The sequence below is a fragment of the Mytilus trossulus genome, chromosome 1 (assembly GCF_036588685.1).
Source record: "Mytilus trossulus isolate FHL-02 chromosome 1, PNRI_Mtr1.1.1.hap1, whole genome shotgun sequence".
Taxonomy (NCBI): Eukaryota; Metazoa; Mollusca; class Bivalvia; order Mytilida; family Mytilidae; genus Mytilus; species Mytilus trossulus.
The window spans coordinates 32,964,049-32,991,693 of NC_086373.1; the positions used below are offsets into that span (position 1 = coordinate 32,964,049).

The 27,645-nt window shown below is 32.2% G+C and overlaps 2 protein-coding genes and 1 long non-coding RNA gene across 7 annotated transcripts; 1 reads left to right on the top strand and 2 right to left on the bottom strand.

Annotated features, from left to right (window-relative positions):
• Positions 1-1,188: 1,188 nt before the first annotated feature.
• LOC134722038 (uncharacterized) lies at positions 1,189-5,694 on the bottom strand. The gene is made up of 3 exons (XR_010107956.1): positions 5,508-5,694; positions 3,090-3,141; positions 1,189-1,315 (listed from the first exon to the last, which is right to left on the bottom strand). It is a non-coding gene; the product is annotated as an uncharacterized LOC134722038 (long non-coding RNA).
• Positions 5,218-27,645, top strand: LOC134722006 (mRNA export factor-like). Of its 5 annotated transcripts, none has more exons than XM_063585451.1 (11): positions 5,218-5,247; positions 15,996-16,088; positions 16,650-16,748; positions 18,239-18,331; positions 19,958-20,044; positions 23,796-23,882; positions 24,436-24,507; positions 25,477-25,584; positions 26,304-26,483; positions 26,822-27,016; positions 27,367-27,645. In XM_063585451.1, the coding sequence occupies exons 2-11, from the start codon at positions 16,020-16,022 to the stop codon at positions 27,454-27,456; spliced, it is 1,080 nt and encodes a 359-aa protein (XP_063441521.1). In that variant the 5' UTR covers positions 5,218-5,247; positions 15,996-16,019; the 3' UTR covers positions 27,457-27,645. The 5 variants fall into 5 exon arrangements, with proteins under 5 accessions (XP_063441521.1, XP_063441488.1, XP_063441505.1 ...); XM_063585418.1 differs by lacking the exon at positions 5,218-5,247 and adding an exon at positions 8,645-8,704; XM_063585435.1 differs by lacking the exon at positions 5,218-5,247 and adding an exon at positions 8,674-8,689.
• On the bottom strand, positions 12,402-13,631 carry LOC134712639 (uncharacterized). The gene has a single exon (XM_063574417.1). It carries the CDS (start codon positions 13,629-13,631, stop codon positions 12,402-12,404), a length of 1,230 nt encoding a protein of 409 aa, XP_063430487.1.

Sequence of the window (27,645 nt, forward strand, 5' to 3'; positions counted from 1 at the left end):
AGTACAAAGAACTTCTGAAGGATTTGCCTTCAACTGCAATTATAATGTATGGTGACGGTCATACTCGCTGCAGGTTTGTGCACCTGTCCTGGTTGATTCAGGGACCTGTCGTTCAGTAGTTATCGTTTGTTGATGTGGTTCTTTGATATTTTCCCGTTTGGAAATATAATTTAGATCGTTGGTTTTCCTGTTCGAATTGTGTACAATACTAAGTTGTGGTCCCTTATAGCTTGCTGGTTAGTCTTGATCAAAGCTCTGTGTAAAAGGCCGTACTTTGACCTATGTTTGTAATTATCAAGTTGGGACCAACCCTCCCTTAGACAAGGGCCTTGAAGGGGTAATTTTACCATGTTTACTGTTGTAGAAAAAAAATAGAAATACTAAGGATTTGTACAGTGCTACTATACAAAACCTTTGACAACTTAAAATTTTTTACTCAAAAAGAGGAGAAATACATTATATTTTAAACAACTTTTCTAAAAGAGGGATGGGTTCACTTATTTTGAATAATATTAAACTGTTAAAGTAAATGTGTTAACATGGTTAAAGTCCAGGAATATTACAAAATTCTTGGACATGTTTTGACCATTTTATACCAAATATTATAGTTCTTTGGGAAAATATAAGCCCTTTTGTACTTTTTTTACCAAAAAAATATATAATAACTTACATGTTGTATTTTGACCCTCATAAAACATAAAAGGGATATTCATAACATTAAGGGGTTGTTCTGAACCTGATTATGACTTGGATGGAGAATTGTCTCATTGTCAGTCACACATACATAGACCAGATTTGATTATTCAATTATTTCTTGTTGAACAGGGAAAAAATACTTCATAAATTAAAGAAATGTTAAGGTACAAGTGATAAATCAAGTTTTGATATAGTCAAAACCTACTATTTTATGTTTACAAAAAAAAATATAATCGCTCGCCTTTACTTTTTAAGCTTCGCCTAAAAAAATTGCAAATTAAATATTTTTTTATTAAAATTTTCAAATCGCTCGCTCGCCCCAATTTTTGGAGTCCAAAAATCCGTAGAACAAGAAATTAAATTGGTGTGGCCTTACAATAACATTATAATAGTGTACATGTTTTCTTGTCCTTGAAAGGGTTATCTTTAACAGGATGAATCAATGGGTCATCTGCCATTCTTTGATTACAAAACTGTATCATTTCCGGTAAAGTTTTTGTCATTCTGACTCTATCAATTTTGAGGTGGTATGTCATTTGTTCCCGTTGATTTTTCAGCTTGATAATTTGATCATTCTTTGATTGGAAAGGCATGGTGTTAGGAGTCACAGTACCAAAACCTGTACAGGAGGAAAAACAACATCAAATATCATGCAAACAGAAAAAAAATTACAACACAAAAAATAGTAAACTTCAGTAAAATTGGTTTTTATTTTTTAAATTTTAGAAAACATTTTAATTCACACAAACCCCAGAGTGATCATAATTAAATATTTTCATTTTACATGAAATTCATATCCTTGTTTTCAAAATTCCAATGGGAAATACAAATGTAATGTCAGCCATGTAGTTGAGAGGAAAAATTGGCCTTAACTTTTTGAAAATGGTCTTTTTTATACAATAACATAACATTCATATCCAAGTGGTCAGAATTTTACTTGCCGATGAATAATTAGGTAGCCAAATACAGAACCCATAATGGCATAAAAAGTTTTTTGGAAGATACAAAAAAACTGTATATAATTTTCAGCACCAGAATTTACTGAAGTTTTAAAATTGGGAAAAAAACAAAATAAATAAAGAAGTTATATACATGTATATGATCTAATAACCAAGAGAACCATTATTTCATGGCAGCATGCTCAATCAAATGCAGGAATTGGGTGGTTTATCCTCTGAAGGATAAACTATGGTAAATACTTGGTACACTTGTACCTGCTGCTTCTCACCCTTACATTAAAAGTACATGATAGTAAATACTGTTCGGCTTTTAAATACTTAATAAAAAAGCTAATTTGTCTTCCTAAACTTACTCTAGTGCACAAACATATTAAAATCCAACAGCAACCATGTATGCCTGGTTGGTAAATTTTGAATATACATTAAATAATTGAAGCTGGACAAATAGGACAAGATTCATACTTGCTCTCGGCATGCATTGCCACATGCAATTGATTGAGGTAAAACATATACATTTCCTGGAGCATATACAATGTAACGGATTTGACATTCACAGGTTCCAAGAAAATATAAACTAAGATTTTCCTTGTGCAATAAGTGTTGCAAAATATCGTACTATTAGCAAACAGTTCTGTACATGCTAGCTGACGTCAAATTACTTACAGACCAGTGGCAGATCCAGAAATTTTCATAAGTGGGGGCCCACTGACTGACCTAAGAGGGGGCCCGCTCCAATCACAGTTCAGTGATTCCTTATACATAAGCAACCAAATTTTTTCCCAAAAAGGGGGGGTGGCCCCCTGAGCCCCCCCCCACTAAATCCGCCTCTGCAGACTACAACTCAGCATTATCAAGCTGCTGACCAAATATTTAATTTTTCACTTCATTTTATAGCAGCCAAGAAACACAAACATGTGCTTAGGAGTATTGTGTATGCCAGTTCATGTAAATGGAGTTTGACTGTTTGACTTTTACATCTAGAAGACAGGAGTACAGAAATGATTTAATTTTATATATTCAATACAAGTTTTGCAGCACATTAAATGAAATCTTTGCAAAACTTATGTCTTTCTACATCAACATTTATATATATAAAACCTTTTCATTTCAAACCATGCTATTTGTCGTCATCATTCTTACTCATGCATGCATCATATTTAATAAATGCAATACCAACACTTTTTCATAGCCAATAAATCAAAACAAATTATTCATTGTATATATATCATACACATGCTTTCTTTGTCTGACTTGCTCCTTTTCACTCTTTACATAATAACTTGACTGGACTTTTATCATTAGCCTGTTTTTGAAGCATTGGATTATAGATCCTACATGTCCTACCTCTTTAAAAAAAATCTGAATTCATGCATATGCAATTTGTACAATTTATTGAATATTAATATGTACTACACAAAATGGTGAACAACTTACCGGTACCTAGACTATCTAGATGTTACCACACAGTTTGGACTAGATCCTCTACCTGAAATGTAAATCGAACTAATTAGTGGTTGAATGGGATATTAAGTGTTTCTATTAATGCATGTTCTCCTTCTGACTCAAATTAACAATGTTATCTTGATATGATATTAACTAATTCTTCTGACGCAAGCCAGGTGCGGATCCAGAGGGGGGGTTCTGGGGGTTGGAACCCCCCCTTTTTTTTGGAGATCAATGCATTTGAATAGGGACATGTGATTGGAACCCGTTTGTCCTGGGTTAGGAACACCCCCTTTTTAAAATGGCTGGATCCTTCCCTGCAAGCATAGAGGGAGGTTAAAGTGTCTGCAGGATCACAGCTTTGAGGGTATCACTGTTAATGAATGATCTAATTGATAGAAATGTATTTGCTTGTACAGTTAAATTTACTACAAATGTTATCCAGGTAAATAAAAGGGACATCCTATTGTATATGGAAAATGTTTAATTTAACTTATCATGGTGAAAGTTATTAACAGTTAGAGAAGTTAAAGAGAACTAGTCTTGTTTTTAACCATCAACAAAATTTCTTTTGATATTATTTTTAGTCTTGTTTTTAACCATCAACAAAATTTCTTTTTATATCATTTTTTTGGTTAATAACCATGATAACAGTACATATATTTCAAATTATACATTTAGACATGTTGGATATTGTGATGCAAAGTTGAACACGCTTCTTACATAATAACCATCCAATGGTTTACCATAGAACTGGATGTATACGACGCCATAGGAAAGAAACAACTAATTACAGTCAGCTACTTGTAGCTCCATGCATATAAACCTGGCACTAAATTATTCAGAGATGGTGGTAAACAGTTGTGAATTGTCTCCCCTTTGACCCAAATATTGTTGGAGTGCATGACTGTTGGGATAATAAACATTCTTAACATTTGCTTTTTCAAAATTGAAAAATTTGAAGGAAATTCGTTGTTATTTATACCATAAAAAGAAAAAACTGAAACAGTTTACAATATATGGACTACTCTAGGATTCACATTGTCAAGATTATTATTGCTAATGTAAAAGAATCTTGAGAAAAAATTACACAAATTGCATTAAACTTTGAAATTGTGATTTCTAAATGGGATCAGATATATCCATGAACAAACAATTTTTCATAAATACATTGTAATAAATAAATTTGGTGTTTTTATAGTCTTCTGATTGATTAAAATTATTAGTTTAATTTTCAATGTAGTCAATTTTGATGGTGACACGCCCACTCTGACGTTGTGTATTCATACGCAAACATGTGTGTACGTTGTTATTGTTAATATGAAAATTATAAAAAGTTCTTTGAGCCTTATTTTTGATAGAAATTTATTTATAATGGCAATAATTTATTTTGATTTTATTGAACCCTAAAACTAATTTTTGACTCTTCACATTTAACATAATCCGCGAATGTGAAGAGTCAAAAATTTGTTTTATGGTTCAATAAATTCAAAATAAATAATAGCCATTCATTAAATCAATATAAGTAGCATTTATACTCTTGTAGTGTTTTGTATTTATATATATTATTTCCATTTATAGTCATGAGTGCAATCATATTTGTTGGTCTATACTCTAGTGTCATTTACTTTAATTTAAAGGAAAATTGTCTTTGAAACATTTGCTACTCTGAGAATATTTGTGTTCACAAAATTTGTGAATTTGGAATACATTTTACTTTTGATTTTTTTCTAATTTTTCTGTTATACACTAGGTTGGGAACCAACCCTACAAATGGGGAACTAATCCCTTCTTTGAAGTATTCCTCATTTGTTATTTGGAAAACTATGTCCGAGGATAGTTACTCTTTGGGGAATTTTTCCCAATTTGACAGATTGCAACATATATAAAATAGCTAGAGATAAAGTAATTTGCCAAATTTGATAAAAAAAAAATTAAAAAAATTTCACCATATGAAACATGTTTACCATGTTTACACAATGAAATTATTCTGTGACATTTCAAAATATTATGACAATGTTGTTTATGTCATAACTGTCAGACAATGTCAGCTGAGGCTTGACTTTGATCTTTTTCAATAATCATATCATATTTATTTATTATTTAAACTACAGTTTTTCACATGTCTACCTCTTAAAAGATTATTCAGGTAGGCATATTTTTGATTACCAGTCTATATTTATAGCCCCACCCAGATGTTCATGTATTATCAAGTATAAATTGTCGAAGGCATTACTCGTTAACATCTTAGCAAAAAAGTGTATATTTTGAGATTGTTAGAATTGTTGTTAACACATAAACTTGTGCTACAATTTCAGCAGTTGAATCATCATTATTTTTGACAGTTGTATGCATAAATTTGTAAATATTCTATATTGACAACGGATATAAGCATGCTATTATAATCACCTTTACACCCTATAAATACCGAAATTTCTCACTTTTTGAGTCTGCTATACCAGGTAAAACAAACATTAAATAATATAAAGCTAGAATGAATTTCAGTCGCCGACAGGTGCTTGCTTTCTTTTCCAAACCAAGTCAAAATGGCGACGTATTGATTTCGACAACCTATAGTCTGTTTCCAAAAATAAGACTGGTTCCGATCTTTATTAATTTAATACAGCGCCCAGTTTAGAAAGTCTATATTTTGGAAAAGGGGGGGGGGGCGGGTCAAACATATTTTCCTTTCAAAATTTTGACAAATGGTATCAAGTTTACAATAAATGTTTTGTTAAATGGATGTCTCACTAATTAGCGACAAGAAGAGTCAAGAGGCGACCTGAAGACTAGGGACAGGAAAAAATGAAATGATTCTTACTAAACTATCTTATTCCAAATAAATATATTAAAAAAATACGCAGAGACAGTTGAAGATAACAGTACATAACATCAAATGAGTATATAGACGTTATACTAAGTTAAAAATAAATATACATGTGTCCAAGAATTTGTATAGATCTAACATCCATTTGTCCTTTTTGAAAAAAAATCTAATGAGAAAAGCGATACACATGTCCTATGTCCTATGTTTAAATTGATACAATAATATTATCCAGCAAGGATTTGTATAGTGCCACTATACAATCCTTTAAGGGAACAGTCATTATTTATCAGCTGAGGGGGTCGGTGCATTTTAGGGGGGGTCATTACCAAAAAAATCACACTACTGGGGGGGTTGCCATCAAAATTTTTATTTTACTGGGGGGGGGGGGGTCACACAATGAAAGTTTTTATGTCTGTCAAGTATATAAATTGTTGACGATATTGTAAGTAAGTGTGCAATCTCTTTGATGATTTCTGTCATTTTAAAACCTTTGATAGGACCAGCAGGATGCCCAATCTCTCATTTGGAGTGTATCTAATCAAGGATTTGTATAGTTACTATACAAATCCTTGATCTAATCACTCATTTGTTATGGTTCATTATCCATAGGATGTGAAAATTTACAACCAATTCATAAGATTAACAACTGTATAAAACATGAAAAGTTTCTGAACATGCAGTTGAACATGTTTATTCCAACTTTCTCAAGTGTTAAAATCATGTTGATATTTCTTAGGATAGATATGGGACTGTTAAAGGTGTGTACATACTAAAATCATTTGATAATTATATAGATATTATTAATTTATTAAATTATTACAAAGTTATCGATTAAGATAAAAAATATTTAATGATTCAAGTAAGGGCCTTTAATTTTGTTGGGTAGCATGGCATTCACAAACAAAAAACAGTACACTCAGGGATTTTGTAAAACATTTCCACATTGAAATAAAATTGATTGTTCTTATAATAATAAACCTATATATATACATATATATATATAAATATAAGCTCCAAAATAATGTTACTGTATATTCATATTTGAAGCAGGACGGACCAGAACCATAAGTTGCACTCCTTAGAACTATATGATTAGAAAAATAAAATCCACGAAACATTTATAAAACTTTAAAATTTTAATAAAGGCATTAAATGTATTGAGACATTTCCTTCATTCTGTACACGAACCTTCGAATTAAATTGCGATCTGTATTTTTTTCATTTAAATGCTTATTTTGTCTTTTTTTTCTTCTTCTTGCATGTGTCAGAAATTCGTGTTTCAAGAAAAAAAAAATCTGAAAAAAAATCGATGTGATATTTCATGTATCAGGCTGTTTTATTCAAAGTAGAATTAAAATGAAAAATATTAACCAAAATCAGTTCCATCAGCTTCAAAACAAATTTAAAGAACATTGAAGGTCATGATGAACATCAAGGGAATATACAATTACCTTATAGTTTTTTTGCTTTATCCAATATTTTTTAAAAATATTTGGAAATAGTTAGAGAATATCAGTTATTAATGACTGCTAACATGCAGTCAAACTGAATTATCTTTATCAAATTAATAAGTTCAAGCTACTTATACTAAATAATAGAACAGAGGGACGGAAGATACCAGAGGAACTTATAATTGTAGAATGTTATATAAAAAATCAGTACAAAATCGAAGAGAAAATGACTGAAATCAGTGAAAATTCTTACTGCCATGCATACTCGGTAACAGATAGTGTCAATGTCCACATTCTTCCCATAGTTATTTGCCCACTGTTAATTAATTGTTGGTTTTTTTTAAGTAGGGGGGGTCATACTTATGAAACATCATTTTAAGGGGGGGTCATTATGTGGTTCATAAAAATTATGGGGGGGTTGCCAACAAAACTATTTAATGTGAAAATTTGAACCGACCCCCTCAGCTGATAAATAATGACTGTTCCCTAATTTGTACACGCGCCAGACTATACAATTACACGCGCCTGAATATACAAGCATTTTAAATAGTTAAATAACATCGGTTCCTGTTGAAAACTCAACATTGTCTTTAATTACCTTTAATCTTCAGTCATGCATAAACATGATAACTTTCGTTTAATGAGGCAGTACACAAAATGAAATGATGTATAAAACGATTTTTTTTGTCTCCAAACTTCAGTGTCACAGTTTTCTTTCATGATAGATACAAAAAAAAAACATTAGCATTCCCTCATATAAGTAGGGATATTGAATCTAACAAACAACAACTACTTGGCAATTGTAAAAATAAAATTAAATAAAATTATCACGATTTTTTATCTATTAAAAAAACAACCTTTAAATACACATGAGTTATATAATTTTACGCAAATAATTAGACCAATATTTGACTGCTATTTTACAATTCCAGAGGTCGACATCTATCTTAATTTACCTATAGATCTTGGGTTTAACTAATTGAATTTAAAATAAATAAAGAAGCCCAATATAGCTCAGGTTAAGATAAGAACGACATAGACTAGGTTCCTGATTTTACCCTCTACCGAAATTTTATTGTTAAAAAGTAAAGTAATTGGAAAATTCTATGCCGGTCTCTGATTCGCGTCATTATGTTTACTTGTTCATATCCTAAAATCATATTTGACACGAGACAGGAATTACAGACTAGACAGGAGGTGCACTATGCAATTTGCAATTTGGTCTATATACAATGCCAAATTGATCGGAATTGGTTTCGGATACCCGTATTGTTTCAGCAAATATAGTACTTCCGGTAAAAAAATGACTTCCGGTGAGGAGAAAATTGGTACGAAATTTTGAACAGATCGACTAAAATTCAAAGAAAACATTAGTGTCTTTTCGTTTTATCATCAAACTCAATTGCATTGCTATGGTGGTAAAGTGATTTCAATGACATACATTCCGTAAACAAACCCTTTTACCTTTATTTCTCAAACGTTGTCTCAACTTTCATTTTCATTGCACCAGAACTTCAAGCACATGTGAAAGTAAACAAAAAATAGTGTTAAATGGAAAATTATAAAGCCAAGATTATAATATTATTTCAGTGAATTTATTCCTTTTTATTCCTTTTTATATCTCATCATTTAAAAAACAGACAAGACTCTAAATCATGAAATGTCTAATAATCACATAATTTCTAAAAAAAATAACATGGTAGCAAGCTAATTCATATGTACAACCCATTAGCAACAGGTACATCTTCAATTTAACTGAGTCAAATTCATGAGGAGCATTTCAACGACCACATGTCTCATATTGTCACTTCAGACGTATGCAACCCTCCTAAATATTTTCACTATATTATTACTTGTTTTAACAGTCACCTGTCCAAAGCAGTTTGCTTTTTCAACATAAAAATGGCATTTGAATGTTTTAACTGCCATAAATATTCATGATGAAAACTTTGATGTAGTCTAGGTGCAGGATATTATTGCTGTGTTAATTCACTCACTCACTCATCCTCTTCGTGCCTGTCAGCACATAAGGGTCAACTAGTACTCGCCACATTTGCCTGTCTTTTGCCTTCTTCTCGATCTCCTTCCAGGTTTTTCCTAGGTCTTTCATCTCTGATTCATGCTGCGCCAGGTCTCTTTTGGCCTCCCTCTTTTTCGTCTACCATCAGGTGTCCATCTCAAAGCAATCTTGGTGATATCCTCATTTCCTTTCCTCAATACATGGCCAATCTTACGTCATCTCTTCCTTTTAATATCTGTTTCAATACAACACTGATTGGTTTTGTGGTACAGGTCTTTGTTGGAAATTGTATTGGGCCAGAATATCTTACAAATCTTCCTCAAGCAGGTGTTATGGAATGAGGAAAGCTTTTTCATGTCTGATTGGATAATTCTCCAACATTCTGCCCCATATAGAAGGACTGACTTCACATTGCTGGTGTATATGGACCATAATTTGGTATTCGGCCTTTGGTTTCTTTTTGTATCCTTTTTTATAAGTTCTAAAATTTTAACTTTTATTTTGTGGGTTTTGTTGGTGTTAGAATAGTATGAATGGAACAATTGAGTTTTTCGAGAAAAAATTAATACATTTTGATTCACCGTTTACGTGACATGAAACCAAACAGGAAACCAATCTTTATTTTCTTTATTTTGCACAATATAATTCAAAAGGCATAAATAAACACCATTACTAGTGTTACTTGCTTCATGTTAATATTTAAAATCTATTTTCGATGTTATATTATAATTTTTTTTAAACCTGACAGGAAACCATAAGAATCCGAAAGCATTTTTTTAGTTTTATTTTATTGCAAAATCTGCTTAAAATAATCTGAACAGTATCCTTTTTCTTAAAATCCATCTTAAATGTAACAGTATTATAAAACTCCTAAATATGTGCTTGTTTTGAAAACAATTAGTACAATTTATTCAGAATTTTCCATATTTTTTCCATTGATACAGGATACCATAATCATTGTATCTTGATATTTAAGCAAAAAAAATGTATTTATATTTGGTTTTGATATTCCAGTTATATACAATTTATTCCAAATCATTGGCAATGTAACATTCTTTAAATCCAGTAAAGAAAAAAACTTTTAACTTGGAATTAAAATCTTTAAAATAGGCACAATTTGATACTTGTGACCTGTACACCATCTACATGGTTTCCACATTTTAACCTACTTTAGTGGGCTAAAATCAATAAAGTACTTCCTTTCAAGTCATGCATGGTAAAAGTTTACTTCTCCTTTGACAAGTTTATTGCGTTTCTGATAAGTGTTTGCAGAACATGAATAAAAAATATTAATTAAAAACTGTGACAGGATTCCAACTTTGTACATTCTAAGTGTAACGGTATATTAACATGTATTTGTTATTAAATTATATTTATTCACCTAAAATATCCAGTAATATTTTTCTGCTGAAGTTAAATCAATCCAACGAGCATTGGTACAATGATAAGAGACGTAATTTCGATTGATTTTTCCAAGGACTCTTCACGTCATTATCGGGAAACGAAGTGTGTTCTAACGTCTGTCAAATATGAAATCGATTTTGTCAAGTCATTGGGCATTTATTTTCACACAGGATCGTATGTAACATTATGCACATAGGAAAAATAACAGACCATCGGCGCAATCTCTTTGACAATTGTATTTTCCTCTTTTAAACAAGACGAAACAAGTCTACAGATTATGTTTGCTAACATCCCGTTGGAAACAAAAACAATATTTAGACCTAGTATTTCGTACATCTGGCCGTAATGGCGTTATCACATGTTAGTCACGTGTTTCACGTATGACCAGAAGTGGTTAGAACTTAAGGGCAAAAACAATTTTAATAAATAACTGGACTTCTGTTTCGTGTGAAATGTAACGCATAACAACAACGTAATTTTCTTACTTAATTATTACGAAGATCAAAACAAGAATGTAAATCATCTCGGATTTACCTGTTTGAACATCTCGCGAGAGTTCATATTTGCATATTGTTTTTAAGAATTCTATTACAACAAAGCAGATTACATCATCTAAAAATTGCGTTACGAAATCGGACACAAAAATCACGCCACTGTTCTTACATCTACTACATAAATACTTATAGTTCTCGGCATTTTCTTCTCACTATTCTTATTCATGTTATTGGTCGATGTTCTTTGTTATTTGAAAGCAAAAGTTACGAATTTGCCGGTGACGATTATCTATAAATCAGTCAGCGTTATGCTCTTCGGAAGCAATAAATAACGCGAGAAACGACACAAAAATACGGTTGTAGAAGCTTTGAAATTAGTATATTTTAATTTTTTTTCTAGGGAATAGTAGCATACACTTGTATGTTGATAAAAATAATGGCATCTTTAGATGTAGTTGCAACTTTTCTTACAGTAATTCACATTTTATCACTTTTCTATAGTTATAGGAAACAGAGCCCAATAGCAAATTATGGTCCATATTTAGAGCTTTGTTTTCAGGCTGATTGACCTTCTCTTCCATATGGGCTGTAGTTGAAAGAATGCATATCTGGCTTTGCTTATTCTGGCTCTTATATCTTTTGCTGTTCCATTGGTGTTACTTAGCATGCTCCCAAGATATGTAAAGTCCTCAACCTCTTCTATGATGTTATGTCCCAAGTACACTGGTTGTATTGTGTTACTGCTGATGTTCATGAGCTTGGTTTTCTTCTCATTTATAGTCAGTCCTATACTTTGTGCTGTTTCATTCAGTCTGGTGGTTTTGTTCTGCAGGTTGTTTCTGTTGCTGGAAAGTAGACAGATATCATCTGCAAAATCTAAATCCTCAAGAAAAGAGTTCATGGTCCATCTGATGCCTGTGATTTCATTACCCAATGTTGTTCTCATACATCAATCTATTGCTGTAATGAATAAGATAGGAGAAATTACACAACCTTGTCGTACTCCAGATGTTACTTGGAACCATTCTGACTGTTGACCATTATGTAATACACAGCATTCATAGTTGTTGTAGAAAGCTTGTATTAAGGTGATTATTTTAATAGGTATTATGCCCTAAGGATGGCCCATAAGCAACTTCTTTTAATACTGTCAAAGGCTCTACAAAAGTCTATGAAATTTAGGACTAGTTTGTTTTGCCACTCTATACTTTGCTCTATTATATTTCTGATTGTAAAAATATGGTTGATACATCCTCTACCTGATCTAAACCATGCCTGCTCTTTCCTCAGAATTTCATCTATAGCATCATCTATTCTGTTTAAAAGTACTCTCAGTAGTATCTTGCTTGGTACTGACAGCAAAGTTATACCACGCCAGTTGTTGCAGTCACTTTGGTCACCTTTCTTGAGTAGTTTGATTATAAGACCCTTTGCCCAATCATTTGGAATAGTGTCATGCCTCCAGATATGTTTAAACAGTTCATGAAACATGGTTGTGCTTGTTTCTATGTCTGCTTTAAGCATTTCAGCTGTTATTGCATCTAAGCCAGGTGACTTCCCGTTCTTGAGTCTAAGTATTGCCTTCCTGATCTCATCCCTTGATACTTCCCCAATATCGATGTCTAGTTCCATTCCAAACTGTTCTATAACTGGAACATCTGCCTGATGTTCTGCATTCAATGTTTCATTAAAGTGTTCAGTCCACCTCTCCAGTTGTAAACTTTCTGAGGCTAGTGTTTTACCATCCTTGGACTTACATGGTACACTGGAGCTCATGTGCTTACCACTTAGTTCTTTCGTGATTTTATACACAGTGCTAAGTTCTCCTTTAGAAGCTGCTGTCTCTGCTTCTTTAGGAAGTGTCTCTAGGTATATTGCCTTATCTGCTTTTGTTTTACGTTTGACTTCTTTGTCCTTGACTGAATATTCTTTCCTAAGAGTAGTTTGGATTCGTTCTGATTTTGTGCTGTTCAATTTTGTCTTTATGTCTTTTCTCTGCTGAACGCTAGTCCATGTGTCATCACTTATCCATTTCTTCCTTTCACGTTGTCGGAGCCCTAGAGTGTTTCTTGATGTTTCTTTAAACACAGTTTCAATCCTACTCCATCCCTGTTCTAAGCTTTCTACAGTACTTGGCTTGTTGTCTTGTAGGTTTTCTAACACTTGAAACCTGTTTCTTAGCGCGATCTTAAATTTCTTTAGAATTTCAGGTTGTTCTAATTTGACTGTGTCGAATATTTCCCTCTTGTTGGTTCTATTCTTGACTGCTTTTCTTAGTTTCAGTCTAATTTTACCACAAATCAAGTGATGGTCACTACCACAGTCTGCTCCTCTCATAGCTCTCACGTCACAAAGTGAGTTGCTGTGTTAATGACCTTCTACTATTTTCTGCTCTTTGGTCAAGTTGTTGTCTTTTTGACACATTCCCCATTTCCAATCTCAATTTATTTCAACATCATAGTCAATCGTAGAAGTAAGTGATGTCAAAATAGGCTTATTTGTAAATATAAAAAAGAAGATGTTGTATGATTGCAAATGAGACAACTCTCCACAAGAAACCAAAATGACACATAAATTAACAACTACAGGTCACCATACGGCCTTCAACCATGATCAAAGCCCATACTGCATAGTCAGCTAGAAATGGCCCCCAAATGACCTCTTTTCTAAGGTCACCTCTCTTGAGCGGTCATTTCTAATACTTCCCAAGAGTAACTGATTAATACAGTTGACTGTATTTAAAAAATATGTTGATAATAAAGACAACAACACTCAAGTTTTTACCGCAAAATATCTGTCTGTTTATTTGTTGGACATGTTTCACCTAAATATGACGCCTTAGTATCTAAAGGTGAAACATGTCGACCAAGTAAACCGATACCTTGTGGTTTAAAACTTGAGTGTTGTTGTCTTTATTTATCGACATTCATTTTTTACAAAATGACTGTGAATACCTAGCAGTATAATCCACTTGTTTTAACCCTACCTTACCATTAGCACTTCAGGTGTTGGTTCGCTTATATTTTTACTGTATTCAAAAATGAACATATGTCAGTGTTGAAGAACTGAGATCAAACAAGCCACACGTTGATTTTTTTTTATATACTATGGGGGCAGATAGGGATAAATTGACAAAGAATTAGAGAAACAAGCTTATGAAACTCTTCAAAATTTACATTTTTAATATGGGGCAACTAAAAAGTAGGTTTGTTGAAAATAAAAATAAAAAGATTATCATCATGATCATTCTTATTCCGGAAAAATTACCAGGATCAACTAACATGACTAAAAAATGAATGTAACTGTACATAATGGTAAAAATTGTGGTCAGAGAATTTGTTAGGGACAATTTTATGCTTAAAGAATTTTAATTTTCCAATCAAAGGATTTTATCAGACAACTATATCATGTATATAAAAATGAAATATTTTATTTAGAATTTTTTTTTACTTGAGGAATATTCACTCATTCAATATGATATCTATTCTCTGCTGTCTTTATTTTTTTTAAGATTAACCTATAAAACTCATTAAATGGTAAAAAATGGGTACATTTCTTCAAAATATTCTGAAACATGTATACTATTATTATTTATTAAGAAGGGATATAATTACGATACTGTTGTCAAGTCATTAAAGATTGCATATTTTGGCCTTAATATTGAGTCACTGATAAGGTCTCTGCGTCGGAACTAAACACATTTATTCTAAAAACAGTTGTTGGCATGACACGGGTTATGTTCTTCTCATATATGTTATGATGGTATGATACTAAACCCCTAACGGGAAGGATTGTGCCTGATGTTCATATGATGAAATCATAATCTTTCAGTCAGTTTAATTGAAGTCTGGAGCTGGCATGTCATTTAACTGCTAGTAGTCTGTTGTTATTTATGTATTATTGTCATTTTGTTTATTTTCTTTGGTTACCTCTTCTGACATCAGACTCAGACTTCTCTTGAACTGAATTTAAATGTGCGTATTGTTATGCATTTACTTTTCTACATTGGTTAGAGGTATATGGGGAGGGTTGAGATCTCACAAACATGTTTAACCCCGCCGCATTTTTGCGCCTGTCCCAAGTCAGGAGCCTTTGGCCTTTGTTAGTCTTGTATTATTTTAATTTTAGTTTCTTGTGTACAATTTGGAAATTAGTATGCGTTCATTATCACTGAACTAGTATACATGTATATTTGTTTAGGGGCCAGCTGAAGGACGCCTCCGGGTGCGGGAATTTCTCACTACATTGAAGACCTGTTGGTGACCTTCTGCTGTTGTTTTTTTATTTGGTCGGGTTGTTGTCTCTTTGACACATTCCCCATTTCCATTCTCAATTTTATACTACATGTCGGATGTTTTAAAAAATATTTACCGTAATTTTTTTAAGTACATGAATATACATTTTCCATATAAACTAGCTTATTAAACAAAGCTGTCTGATGTTGTGTGGTAATTTATTGTGTCTGTTCTCAATGAAACTTTCTCAGAATCTAAGTACTCCTCCTCAAAATCAAATTAAATCATTTGAAAACCAGAAAACAATATACTCTTATTCTCTATGCTTAGTTGCAAAGTTCTACATTTGTACACATAACTTGTAACAGTTTTGTATGACCAAGGTCCAGTTGATATTCTTGTCATAGATACAACAAGTTATATTGGTGACTTAATTTTAGTGTGTTGCTTTCTTTTACTGTTACAGTGTAAACAGATAATTTAAAGAAAGATGTTTGGTTCAACTTCAGCATTCAGCACCACAGCAAGTACCAACACTAATGCAATGAAAGATGTGGAGGTATGGTTATATAATACAAAATGTTGAAAGACATGCAAATTATTTTGTTACATAAAATAACGACTTTAATATTTATCATGTTTATCATTTCATTTTATTTTATGCTGGAAAATAGTTGAAAAGAACATACTGTATTTACACTTATGATCACTTATAGATCTACATGTAACTAAAGTTTCACTCATACACATAAAAAAACCACTGAGGGAGTATAATTGTAAACAAATACATTGTTGATTAATTATATTCACATGGATGAAAGTACAAAATGTATATAGTAGGAATTAATCAAATCAAATATTTTAGAATAATGGAAATTTGGTACCCAGGAAAAGTTGATAAGTTTGACCTGAATTTATAACATCAATTTCCTGTTTGCTGGTGAAAAAAGTGAAAAAATGTGCCTATTATCAAATTGTCTGAATATTGATATTGTAACGTATGAAGATTTATTTGAGTGAGTGCAGCAAATGAGTTCTAAAAGGCCTCATATTTGATTTCACACTTCAAAGATTTTTTTATTATGACTTGGAACAATTTCTTTGATTATTTTGTTGACAGGTTCAGAGTCCTCCAGACGACAGTGTGAGCTGTATAAAGTTCTCTCCAACATCAACAGGTACATCCAGTTTTCTCGTTGCTGGGAGTTGGGATAATAATGTAAGTTTATTGATTCACATGATTTTATTGGAGACACTAATGGATGGACATAATATTACTTATACAAGTTACATAGAATCTTTTTGTTTTGTTTACTCAGATGCTTTATTATACACATAATCAAAGTTCCCTTGTCAACATGCTTCAGTCCTGAATTGATCCCTGTGCAATGCATTGAGGGGTATATATCATTCTGGGCGTCTGTCTGTCTATTTGCTATCCTTTCTAATCAGCACTCTCATGTGTACAATTCATGCAAATTTTGATGAAACTTATTTCATACGTTTATTATGATAATAATTTATCATCAATGTCTAGGACAAGTTTGACAGATTTAAAACATTCATTATATCAAAAATTTCATTGTTAGCACTCTCATGTGTACATTTCTGTCCATCCCTTTGTCTGTACATCCAAAATATGGTTTCAGTTCTCTAACTATAGTTTACCTCAACCAAATATTATGAAACTTATACAAAATGCTTATTACAACAAAACACAGATCAAAGTTGACTTTTGTTGGCGTCACTGTAACTGTTCTAGAGTTATGCCCATTTACAAATTAATCAATTGTTGAATTCTTTGTTTCTGTTCTGTTACATTAGTTTTCCTCAACCAAATTTTATGAAACTTATACATAATACTTATTACCACAAAACTCAGACCTAGTACAAATTTGTGTAAGATCACTTTTACTGTTCTTCAGTTATGTCCCTTTATAACTTTATATAATATGCCAGAGGGGGCATTATTTGTGGACTCTTTCCTGATTTATTTGAAACTTATATCACATTTACATGTATATTAGCAGGTTTTAATGACCCACCTATGATAGTAGAGGGGCATTACGTTTTCTGATCTGTGTGTTATGCCCCACCTATGATAGAAGAGGGGCATTATGTTTTCTGGTCTGTGTGTCCGTTTGTTCGTCCGTCCATCTGTCCGTTTGTCCATCCGTTCATCTGTCTGTCCTGCTTCAGGTTAAAGTTTTTGGTCACAGTAGTTTTTGATGAAGTTGAAGTCCAATCAACTTGAAACTTTGTACACATGTGCCCTATGATATGACCTTTAAAATTTAATGCCAAATTAGAGTTTTGACCCCAATTTCATGGTTCACTGAACATAAAAAATGATAGTGCAAATTTCAGGTTTAATTTTTTGGTCAAGGTACTTTTTGATGAAGTTGAAGTCCAATCAACTTGAAACTTAGTAAACATGTTTCCTATGATATGATCTTTCTAATTGAAATGCCAAATTAGAGTTTTTACCCAAATTTTACGGTCCACAAAACATAGAAAATGATAGTGCGAGTGGGGCATCCGTGTACTATGGACACATTCTTTTTGAAGTCCCATTTTGCATTGAATTTAGTTAAATAGTCTTGAAAGAAACATTTGTAAGTTTGCTTTATTTATATTATGTTGTGCACTGTAGAACCTTTAATTACATGTTATATCTTGCATATAAAGTACCTTCTCATGATACTTCAGGTCAGATGTTGGGAAGTAACACAACAAGGACAGACAATACCTAAAGCTCAACAGACACATACAGGTCCTGTCTTGGACTGTGACTGGAGTGAGGTAAGTACCTAAAGCTCAACAGACACATACAGGTCCTGTCTTGGACTGTGACTGGAGTGAGGTAAGTACCTAAAGCTCAACAGACACATACTGGTCCTGTCTTGGACTGTGACTGGAGTGAGGTAAGTACCTAAAGCTCAACAGACACATACAGGTCCTGTCTTGGACTGTGACTGGAGTGAGGTAAGTACCTAAAGCTCAACAGACACATACTGGTCCTGTCTTGGACTGTGACTGGAGTGAGTTAAGTACCTAAAGCTCAACAGACACATACTGGTCCTGTCTTGGACTGTGACTGGAGTGAGGTAAGTACCTAAAGCTCAACAGACACATACTGGTCCTGTCTTGGACTGTGACTGGAGTGAGGTAAGTACCTAAAGCTCAACAGACACATACTGGTCCTGTCTTGGACTGTGACTGGAGTGAGGTAAGTACCTAAAGCTCAACAGACACATACAGGTCCTGTCTTGGACTGTGATTGGAGTGAGGTAAGTACCTAAAGCTCAACAGACACATACTGGTCCTGTCTTGGACTGTGACTGGAGTGAGGTTAGTAGACTACTGATTTGAAACTCTAGAGATTAAGAATTGTGTACCTTTTCTTGTCAATGCTAAGCATTTGGATGATTTGTAGAAATAGTTCATAGCCTTTCAAAATGCAAGATCAAATATAAAAATTCAGTACTGGGAACAACTTTATGCAATGCTAGGTACATGTATAGAAATTATTTAATTTAAAACAAGATTTAAAATAAAGATATTCATTTAACCTTAGAACAAATATGGAGCTATTTAAGGTGGTAGACCTTGGTTCAGGGAGATAACTCTTTACATCAGTAATGAGTTTGTAAAAGTCAAGTTTTATCAAAGTATCTTAAGCATTTACCTGAAACAGATTGGAAAAAATCTATGTAACATAGAAGCTTAGAATATATCTAGGGAAATGGTTGAGACAAACGTACTGATGATTTTAAGAGTTATTTCCCTTAACCTAGGTCTACCTCCTTAAGTACAAGTGATTAACTAAACACATGAGTTTGAGGATTAACAAGTAAGTTGAGCACTTTCTGAGAACGATAGATAGTAGTACAACACAAATGAAAAACTGAGTAATCTTTATTCAAAATATTATAAATAATTTTTTTTTCAAAAATCAAATCATGAGTTGCCACAAAATTTACATTTTCCATTATATTCAATGTTTCAATAAAGATAAGGTCTGTGAATTAATATTATGCTTCTTTGTTGTATTGGTACAAAATGACATGTCTAGCATCCAGTTTCTTTTAACTTTTTGATATTAATGCACTCTGAAATATTGCTAGACACTTGCCTTGATAAAGAATGCTGCACCTTCGAATTCATGAACATTGCAATGAAGGGGGAACATTGGACAAGTTTCAGTACTTACAGAACTATACACAATCCATCCTATCAGACACCTATTCAGCAATTTGAATTTCTAAATATCACTTCTGAGAAGAAACACTTGTTTTAAGGTTGCAATCTTCTTTTTTTATTTCTTTGATTGATATGATTTTGCATTTGTGTCATTAAATATAAGACTTTTAAAAAAATCATTCTCTTCGTTGTAAGTTATAAACACTTATGTTATATATTTTACAGGATGGAACTAAAGTGTTTACTGCATCTGTTGATAAAACAGTCAAAATGTGGGACTTAAACAGTAACCAGGCTGTACAAGTAGCACAGGTAATTAAATTCTATATATATGTCGTGTACAAGTTGCGATTTTGTACAGGTTATAACGTGTACAAAAATATTGTACATGTTATAACTTGTATAATGCAAAAATACAAGTTATAACATGTACAAAAGTACCTCGTACATGTTATAACTTGTACAAAATATTGCTTAAAAATGGTTTTAACTTGTACAAAATCGAAAAATAAGGATATGTTTCTATTATCGTAACAGACGTTATTAACCTCAATAGTATTTTCACTACTTTTTTATTATTCCTTCATGTTAGTGTGTTTTGTCCTTTTTTGGTATAGTTAATGGCCAGGGGTCGTTATTACGAAGCATTCCTAAGACCTGTCATAAAATATATCTTAGGTCATATCTTATGATATATCTTAGAACATGTCTTATGATCCTGTTATGTCTATCTATGGTCATATCTTTATTTGATGAATTATAATTATGAGTGTCCACTTTGAGGGTAATAGTAAAATAGTTTCATTCTAGTTGACACTAAAAGACATAAGAGGATAGCCAGGACAGATGTGTCTACAAATAAAATTGGGAATGCAAATGGGGTATGTGTCTAAAAGATAACAACACACCTATGGACAACATCCAAAGGCCACAAAAACATGTTTTCAAAGTAGAGGATATATATTTAAAACATCAAAATGACATTCGCCTCATGCAATAATCTTATAGTTTATAAACAAAAATTAGTTATAAATTTACATAAGTGACATGCCGAAGGCCAAAAATGTTGAAGAGTAGATCCAAAGACATTGATAATGAAGCGTGGTCCAATGAAAACTATTTCAGCTCTCTCTTGCTTTTACAGAGTAAGCATATAAGACATTGTTTAAGTCTTTGCATGCTATACAAAGAGAGGGAGGAATATTTCCGAAAATTATTAGGCATTGTTCTTAAATTTTTTGGAAGAATTTAGTTACTAGAACTAGTATTTAATGTAATTGTCATTTAGAAAATGCACCCAAAGGATGACTGGGGTATAGAAATATGGTCACTTGGTCTTCTCCCGACCGGCAGTAAAACGCTTGCCGAAGTGGGGAGTCCGTTTAGCTGTGCGGGATGTATCAAGTTCGCAGTCACGTCCGGTCAGAAGGGGGGCGTTAAATCCGATGCCTCAAGTAAAGAGAGTGCCACGCTCTTTGCACGTTAAGAACCCTTGCAACAACTCTTTGAGGGGTCCACACTTATTTAAGCCATGATGGACTGCATAAAACATACAATTACATGAAAACACATTTTGCCAATATAAGTCATGAAACAAATATTCCTGAAACTTTGTGATCATTCTCCTCTACGGAAAAAGACACGTTCTGGCCTTTTTATTGTTGTTCTTTATGCATTGGTGAATTTAAATGTACATTTTATTTCATTAAGATTTATCTTAAATTTTGTACAAGTTAAAACCATTTTTAAGCAATATTTTGTACAGGTTATAACATGTATGAGGTACTTTTGTACATGTTATAACTTGTATGTTTACATTATACAAGTTATAACATGTACAACATTTTTATACGACCGCAAATTTTGAAAAAATTTTCGTCGTATATTGCTATCACGTTGGCGTCGTCGTCGTCGTCGTCCGAATACTTTTAGTTTTCGCACTCTAACTTTAGTAAAAGTGAATAGAAATCTATGAAATTTTAACACAAGGTTTATGACCATAAAAGGAAGGCTGGTATTGATTTTGGGAGTTTTGGTCCCAATATTTTAGGAATTAGGGGCCAAAAAGGGCCCAAATAAGCAATTTCTTGGTTTTCGCACTATAACTTTAGTTTAAGTTAATAGAAATCTATGAAATTTTGACACAAGGTTTATGACCACAAAAGAATTTTGGTAGTTTTGGTTTCAACAGTTTAGGAATTAGGGGCCAAAAAAGGGCCCAAATAAGCATTATTCTTGGTTTTCGCACAATAACTTGAGTTAAAGTAAATAGAAATCAATGAAATTTAATCACAATGTTTATGGCCACAAAAGGAAGGTTGGTATTGATTTTGAGAGTTTTGGTCCCAACAGTTAAGGAAAAAGGGGCCCAAAGGGTCCAAAATTAAACTTTGTTTGATTTCATCAAAATTGAATAATTGGGGTTCTTTAATATGCCAAATCTAACTGTGTATGTAGGTTCTTAATTTTTGGTCCCGTCTTCAAATTGGTCTACATTAAGGTCCAAAGGGTCCAAAATTAAACTTAGTTTGATTTTAACAAAAATTGAAACCTTGGGGTTCTTTGATATGCTGAATCTAAAAATGTACTTAGATTTTTGATTATTGGCCCAGTTTTCAAGTTGGCCCAAATCGAGGTCCAAAATTAAACATTGTTTGATTTCATCAAAAATTGAATAATTGGGGTTCTTTGATATGCCAAATCTAACTGTGTATGTAGATTCTTAATATTTGGTCCAGTTTTAAAATTAGTCTAAATTAAAGTGAAAAGGGTCCAAAATTAAACTAAGTTTGATTTTAACAAAAATTAAATTCTTGGGCCTCTTTGATATGCTGAATCTAAACATGTACTTAGATTTTTGATTATGGGCCCAGTTTTCAAGTTGGTCCAAATCAGGATCTAAAATTATTATATTAAGTATTGTGCAATAGCAAGTCTTTTCAATTGCACAGTATTGTGCAATGGCAAGAAATATCTAATTTCACAATATTGTGAAATTGCAATTTTTTTTTTAATTAAGAGTTATCTTTCTTTGTCCAGTATAGTAAGCAAGAAATATCTGCAAGAATTTTTTTTAATTGGAGTTATCTTTCTTTGTCCAGAATCAACTTAAATCTTTGTTATATTCACTTTTTACTACCAACTGATAAATTTAAATAATCTTTACCATTCAGTGATAACAAGCAGTTTTTTTACATCTTAATATTTTATGATGTATTTAAATGAGTAGTAATTGTTGCAAACTCCATTAGAATATTTTAATTGAAATTAGTTTTGGAATAAGGGAAAGGGGGATGTGATTAAAAAATTGGGTTCAATTTTTCTCATTTGAAATTTCATAAATAAAAAGAAAATTTCTTCAAACATTTTTTTGAGAGGATTAATATTCAACAGCATAGTGAATTGCTCTAAGAGAAAACAAAAATTTTAAGTTCATTTGAATACATTCATTCTGTGTCAGAAACCTATGCTGTGTCAACTATTTAATCACAATCCAAATTTAGAGCGGAATCCAGCTTGAATGTTGTGTCAATACTTGCCCCAACCGTTCAGGGTTCAACCTCTGCGGTCGTATAAAGCTACGCCCTGCGGAGCATCTGGTTGTACATGTTATAACCTGTACAAAATCGCAACTTGTACACGACATATATACCTAATTGAAGGTTATATTATGGTGTATATTTGCCAGCTATCTGTATGTCTAGCTCAAAACATATTTCACACCAGCTAAAGTACGTCCAACTTTTGAATTATTGGTCTATGGTGAAGAGTTACTTCATTGGCAATCATATCATAAATATATATACTGTATTTTAAAAGGCACAGCCATGAAAAATGGGATACAATTTAAATGGAAAAATTAACAGCCTAATTTAACAATAAAATTTAAGAAAATAACATATGAAAGACATGAACCAGTGGTGGAAAGAACTGCACATTTTAAGTACTAAACATTATGTCAAGATTTTTCGGGTCAAAGGTGTAACTGAACAAAAATAATCAAATCACTAAAATCAATTTATATACTTAAAAAAAAACGTTACAATAACTACATCTTTTTCAGCATGATGCACCTATAAAGACAGTTCATTGGATAAAGGCACCAAATTATTCCTGTATAATGACTGGTGGATGGGACAAATTACTTAAAGTAAGATAATTAATGTATGAAAATTCCAGACAATATCATAACCAAAGACAAATCTCCTCAGAAACTTTATTTCCAATCAATGAAGTGAAAGGAATGATAAATAAGGATAGCTTATTCAATGTGAAATTTCTCATCTGATGTAAGCATATAGAGAAAGATGTATAGATATATATATGTCTGATGGTTAATTAGTTAAAGTATCTGAAATGCTTTTCATTTTTGGGATGATACATATTAATACAGTTTTGAAACATATTCTCTTGCATTGGGACAAATTTCTTATACATCTTGCAAGTTAGTAATCTGCCTGTCCATGTGCTTTGTAAGCACCACTTGTAAGGAAATATGCTTACAATCAAAGGCATGGAACTTAAAAAATAAGAACATTAAAGCATAAATATATGAAGCATAATAACAGATTGTTAAAACACAAACCCAATAGTTTGTCATCAATATAAGACCAAATATGTGAAATTTTCTATTCATCATTCAAATATTAAAGCTCAGTTAAATCTTGTCTTTGTATTAACTTTAACATATTTTGTATGTCTAGTTTTGGGATACAAGATCACCTACACCCATGGACACAATACAGTTACCGGAGAGATGTTACTGTGCTGATGTTGTAAGTTACATGAATTATTTAAGAAATTATATATGCAATGTACAGAAAGTTAGAAAGTTAGAAAGTATGGCGTTCATTATCACTGGACTAGTATATATTTGTTTAGGGGACAGCTGAAGGATGCCTCTGGGTGCGGGAATTTCTCGCTACATTGAAGACCTGTTGGTGACCTTCTGCTGTTGTTTTTTATTTGGTCAGGTTGTTGTCTCTTTGACACATTCCCTATTTCCATTCTCAATTTTATATCTTATCCAGATTATCAAGAATAAGATGAACACATCTATCTGTATTATCTTTAAAAATTCTGTCATGAAGTAGATTACATCAAATTATTTTTATGCTGTGATTTTCCAGTTTAATGTTATCACTTGATCAGACAGAATCTAGGAAGCTTACATACATGATAAGTGTTTATAGGCTTCTATCCAAGATATTTGCTTTAACAGCAAGATAACCTGAAGTGCAACAGATTCAAGGGGAAATATTTTTATTGTTTTATGAATGTTATTGTTATATTTTTCTTTGAATTTAAGGAGATGAAGTGAATACTTCAATCAAACAGCAACAAAACATCACAAAAACAAGATATCACGAGATAGACATAATAATTGTCTTTTCTAAACTATAGGCAATTAATTTATTAAACAGAGGCTATCCAAGCTTTGCAATAAACAACAAATTCTCCAAATGACAAACTACACATGCCAGTTTATCCAAAAAAAAAGGCTCACTGTGTCTTATGTTGTCTTAATTTAAATTCACATGTAACAATATTGATTTATTAGATATTAGCTTAAAATTAAACTGCAGCTTGCTAAGTAGTTCTAACTGACAATGTTAAATGTTATTTTAATTAATGTAAGTTTTTACCTATTGGATTTTATCAATTTACGAACAAATAAAATGACACAAACATTAACAACTATAGGTCACCGTATGACCTTCAACAAGTTTATTTTTCTCTTTCAGCGTTACCCAATGGCTGTTGTAGGAACAGCTGGTAGAGAACTTATTATATACCAGCTAGAGAATAGACCACAAGAGTTCAGCAGAATAGAATCACCATTGAAATTTCAAGTTAGTAACAAAATGCTTGCTTTGCGATCTAAAAGTTCTCAGAAGCAAATGCATCACAAATGTCTTGAATTCACAAAGTAGTCCATGTTTTTGTAAAGGATATACTGTAGACCAATTTATTTTCGCGGATACTTTATTTCGCGTTTATCCCCAGCTAGTCCAATTGACGGCCATTAAGTTTCGCGATTTTCTAATTTACGTGATGTAGTTTGATAAGGAAAGATTTAAGTTAATCATATTCAAGACAATTTAATTTCGCATTATTTTTCTACTCGCGAAAGTCGCTAAAATAAATCGCTCGCGATACAGTATTTCATGTATTGTATAATATGCATCATACATGTTTATCACTTGTTTGACTCTGATCTTAATTGATTAAGACAGCTAGTTTTCCTGTCAAAAATTGTGGTTCTCTTAGACCACTGTAGCTTCATCTACCACTAAATCTTGCCACCATGATATAGGAGCAATGGTGCTGAAAGTGGCATTTAGTACCAACTATCAATCAATCGTATATCATTTACACTACATTATAATAGATACACATAATTTAACTTTCATATGAAAAATTCTTTTCATGAAAAATAGATTTTGACAATAATGACTTTAAAGTTTGAATTATACACACATATTATTTCAGTCTGATTTGTATATGATGTGCCACATAATGATATCAGCATCCACAGAACTATGAACGACTTTGATACTTTCTATTTTAGCATAGATGCATCAGTATATTCCTTGACAAGAAGATCAACTCGCCCACAGGTTTTGCATTAGGAAGTATAGAAGGGAGAGTAGCAATACATTATGTCAACCCAACCAATCCAAAGGATAACTTTACCTTCAAATGCCACAGATCAAATGGTGCCACCAATGGCATGCAGGATATATATGCTGTAAGTTTAATTTATAACTTTGAACATCAGAGTTTAACATTGTTAATGAAAGTAGCACTTTATAGATTTTGTGTCCAAAATGTTTTTCTGTATTTACCTTCATCAGTAACGTTAAAACCTAAAACATTTGAAGTCCAAGGATGTATAAATGAGCTATAGGACTGAAAATTACCAAAAGTTAAGTTATGTTGTCTATACAAATTGTTGCTTTTAATTTAAAGTCTTAGTTACCAATATTGTCCTAAATACTATGGTAAGAGTGTAGAATCTATATATCTATACATATATGTATTCACATTTTGAACTTGACTTTAAATTATAATATTTATTTCCTTTAGGTGAATGACATATCATTCCACCCAATTCATGGTACCTTAGCGACAGTTGGTTCGGATTGTAAGTTCAGTTTCTGGGACAAAGATGCCAGAACTAAACTGAAGACATCAGAGCTGTTTGATCAACCAATTACAGCATGTAACTTTAATTCACAAGGAACAGTTTTTGCATATGCAACTAGTTATGATTGGTCAAAGGTTTGTACAAATAGTCATTTATTTGTATTAGGAAAGATATTCGGCGCAATTATTGTTAATTTCTGTGTTGTAAATTGAAAGTTCAAAGAAATATACTTATTTTTGGAATCAATAAGTTAACATTGATAAAAGCAATCAATAATAATAAAAAAAAACAAATCAAAATTGTACAAAAACATCTCAATTAGAATAATCGTCATTTGGGTATTTAGACATGTTAGATATGAAAAATAAGAAGGTGCAAAAACTTTTATTCCTACAACTAAGAGAACTGCATTACAATAAGTATTCATTCGTTGCAATTATTGTTTTCCATTTACTCACATTAACATTAAGCTATTCAATTTCAGGGCCATGAAGGATTTGATCCACAGAAGAAACCACACATTTTCTTACGATCCTGTTTTGATGAACTGAAACCTAGTATGAAGAAGTCATAAACATAACTCGTCATATCCAACAGAATCGTTAGGTGTGGAAATCAGAAATTTATGTGTAATACAAGACATGCCAGATTGAGTCATATTTGTTTTATATACATGTATATTGACTTGGCAATGATAAAATGTTGTATTGTTTAAGTGATTGTCTTTCAAGTCTTGTTTTATATAAGGACTGTACTAAAGATA

What these genes read in the sequence shown, in the direction of transcription:
- LOC134712639 (XM_063574417.1), bottom strand. Translation starts at nt 13,631, where the DNA reads ATGAGAGGAGCAGACTGTGGTAGTGACCATCACTTGATTTGTGGTAAA.
- LOC134722006 (XM_063585451.1), top strand. Translation starts at nt 16,020, where the DNA reads ATGTTTGGTTCAACTTCAGCATTCAGCACCACAGCAAGTACCAACACT. An exon ending in TGGACTGTGACTGGAGTGAG is followed by an intron (nt 18,332 to 19,957) that starts GTAAGTACCTAA and finishes TATATTTTACAG; the next exon opens with GATGGAACTAAAGTGTTTAC. An exon ending in AATCACCATTGAAATTTCAA is followed by an intron (nt 25,585 to 26,303) that starts GTTAGTAACAAA and finishes TTTCTATTTTAG; the next exon opens with CATAGATGCATCAGTATATT.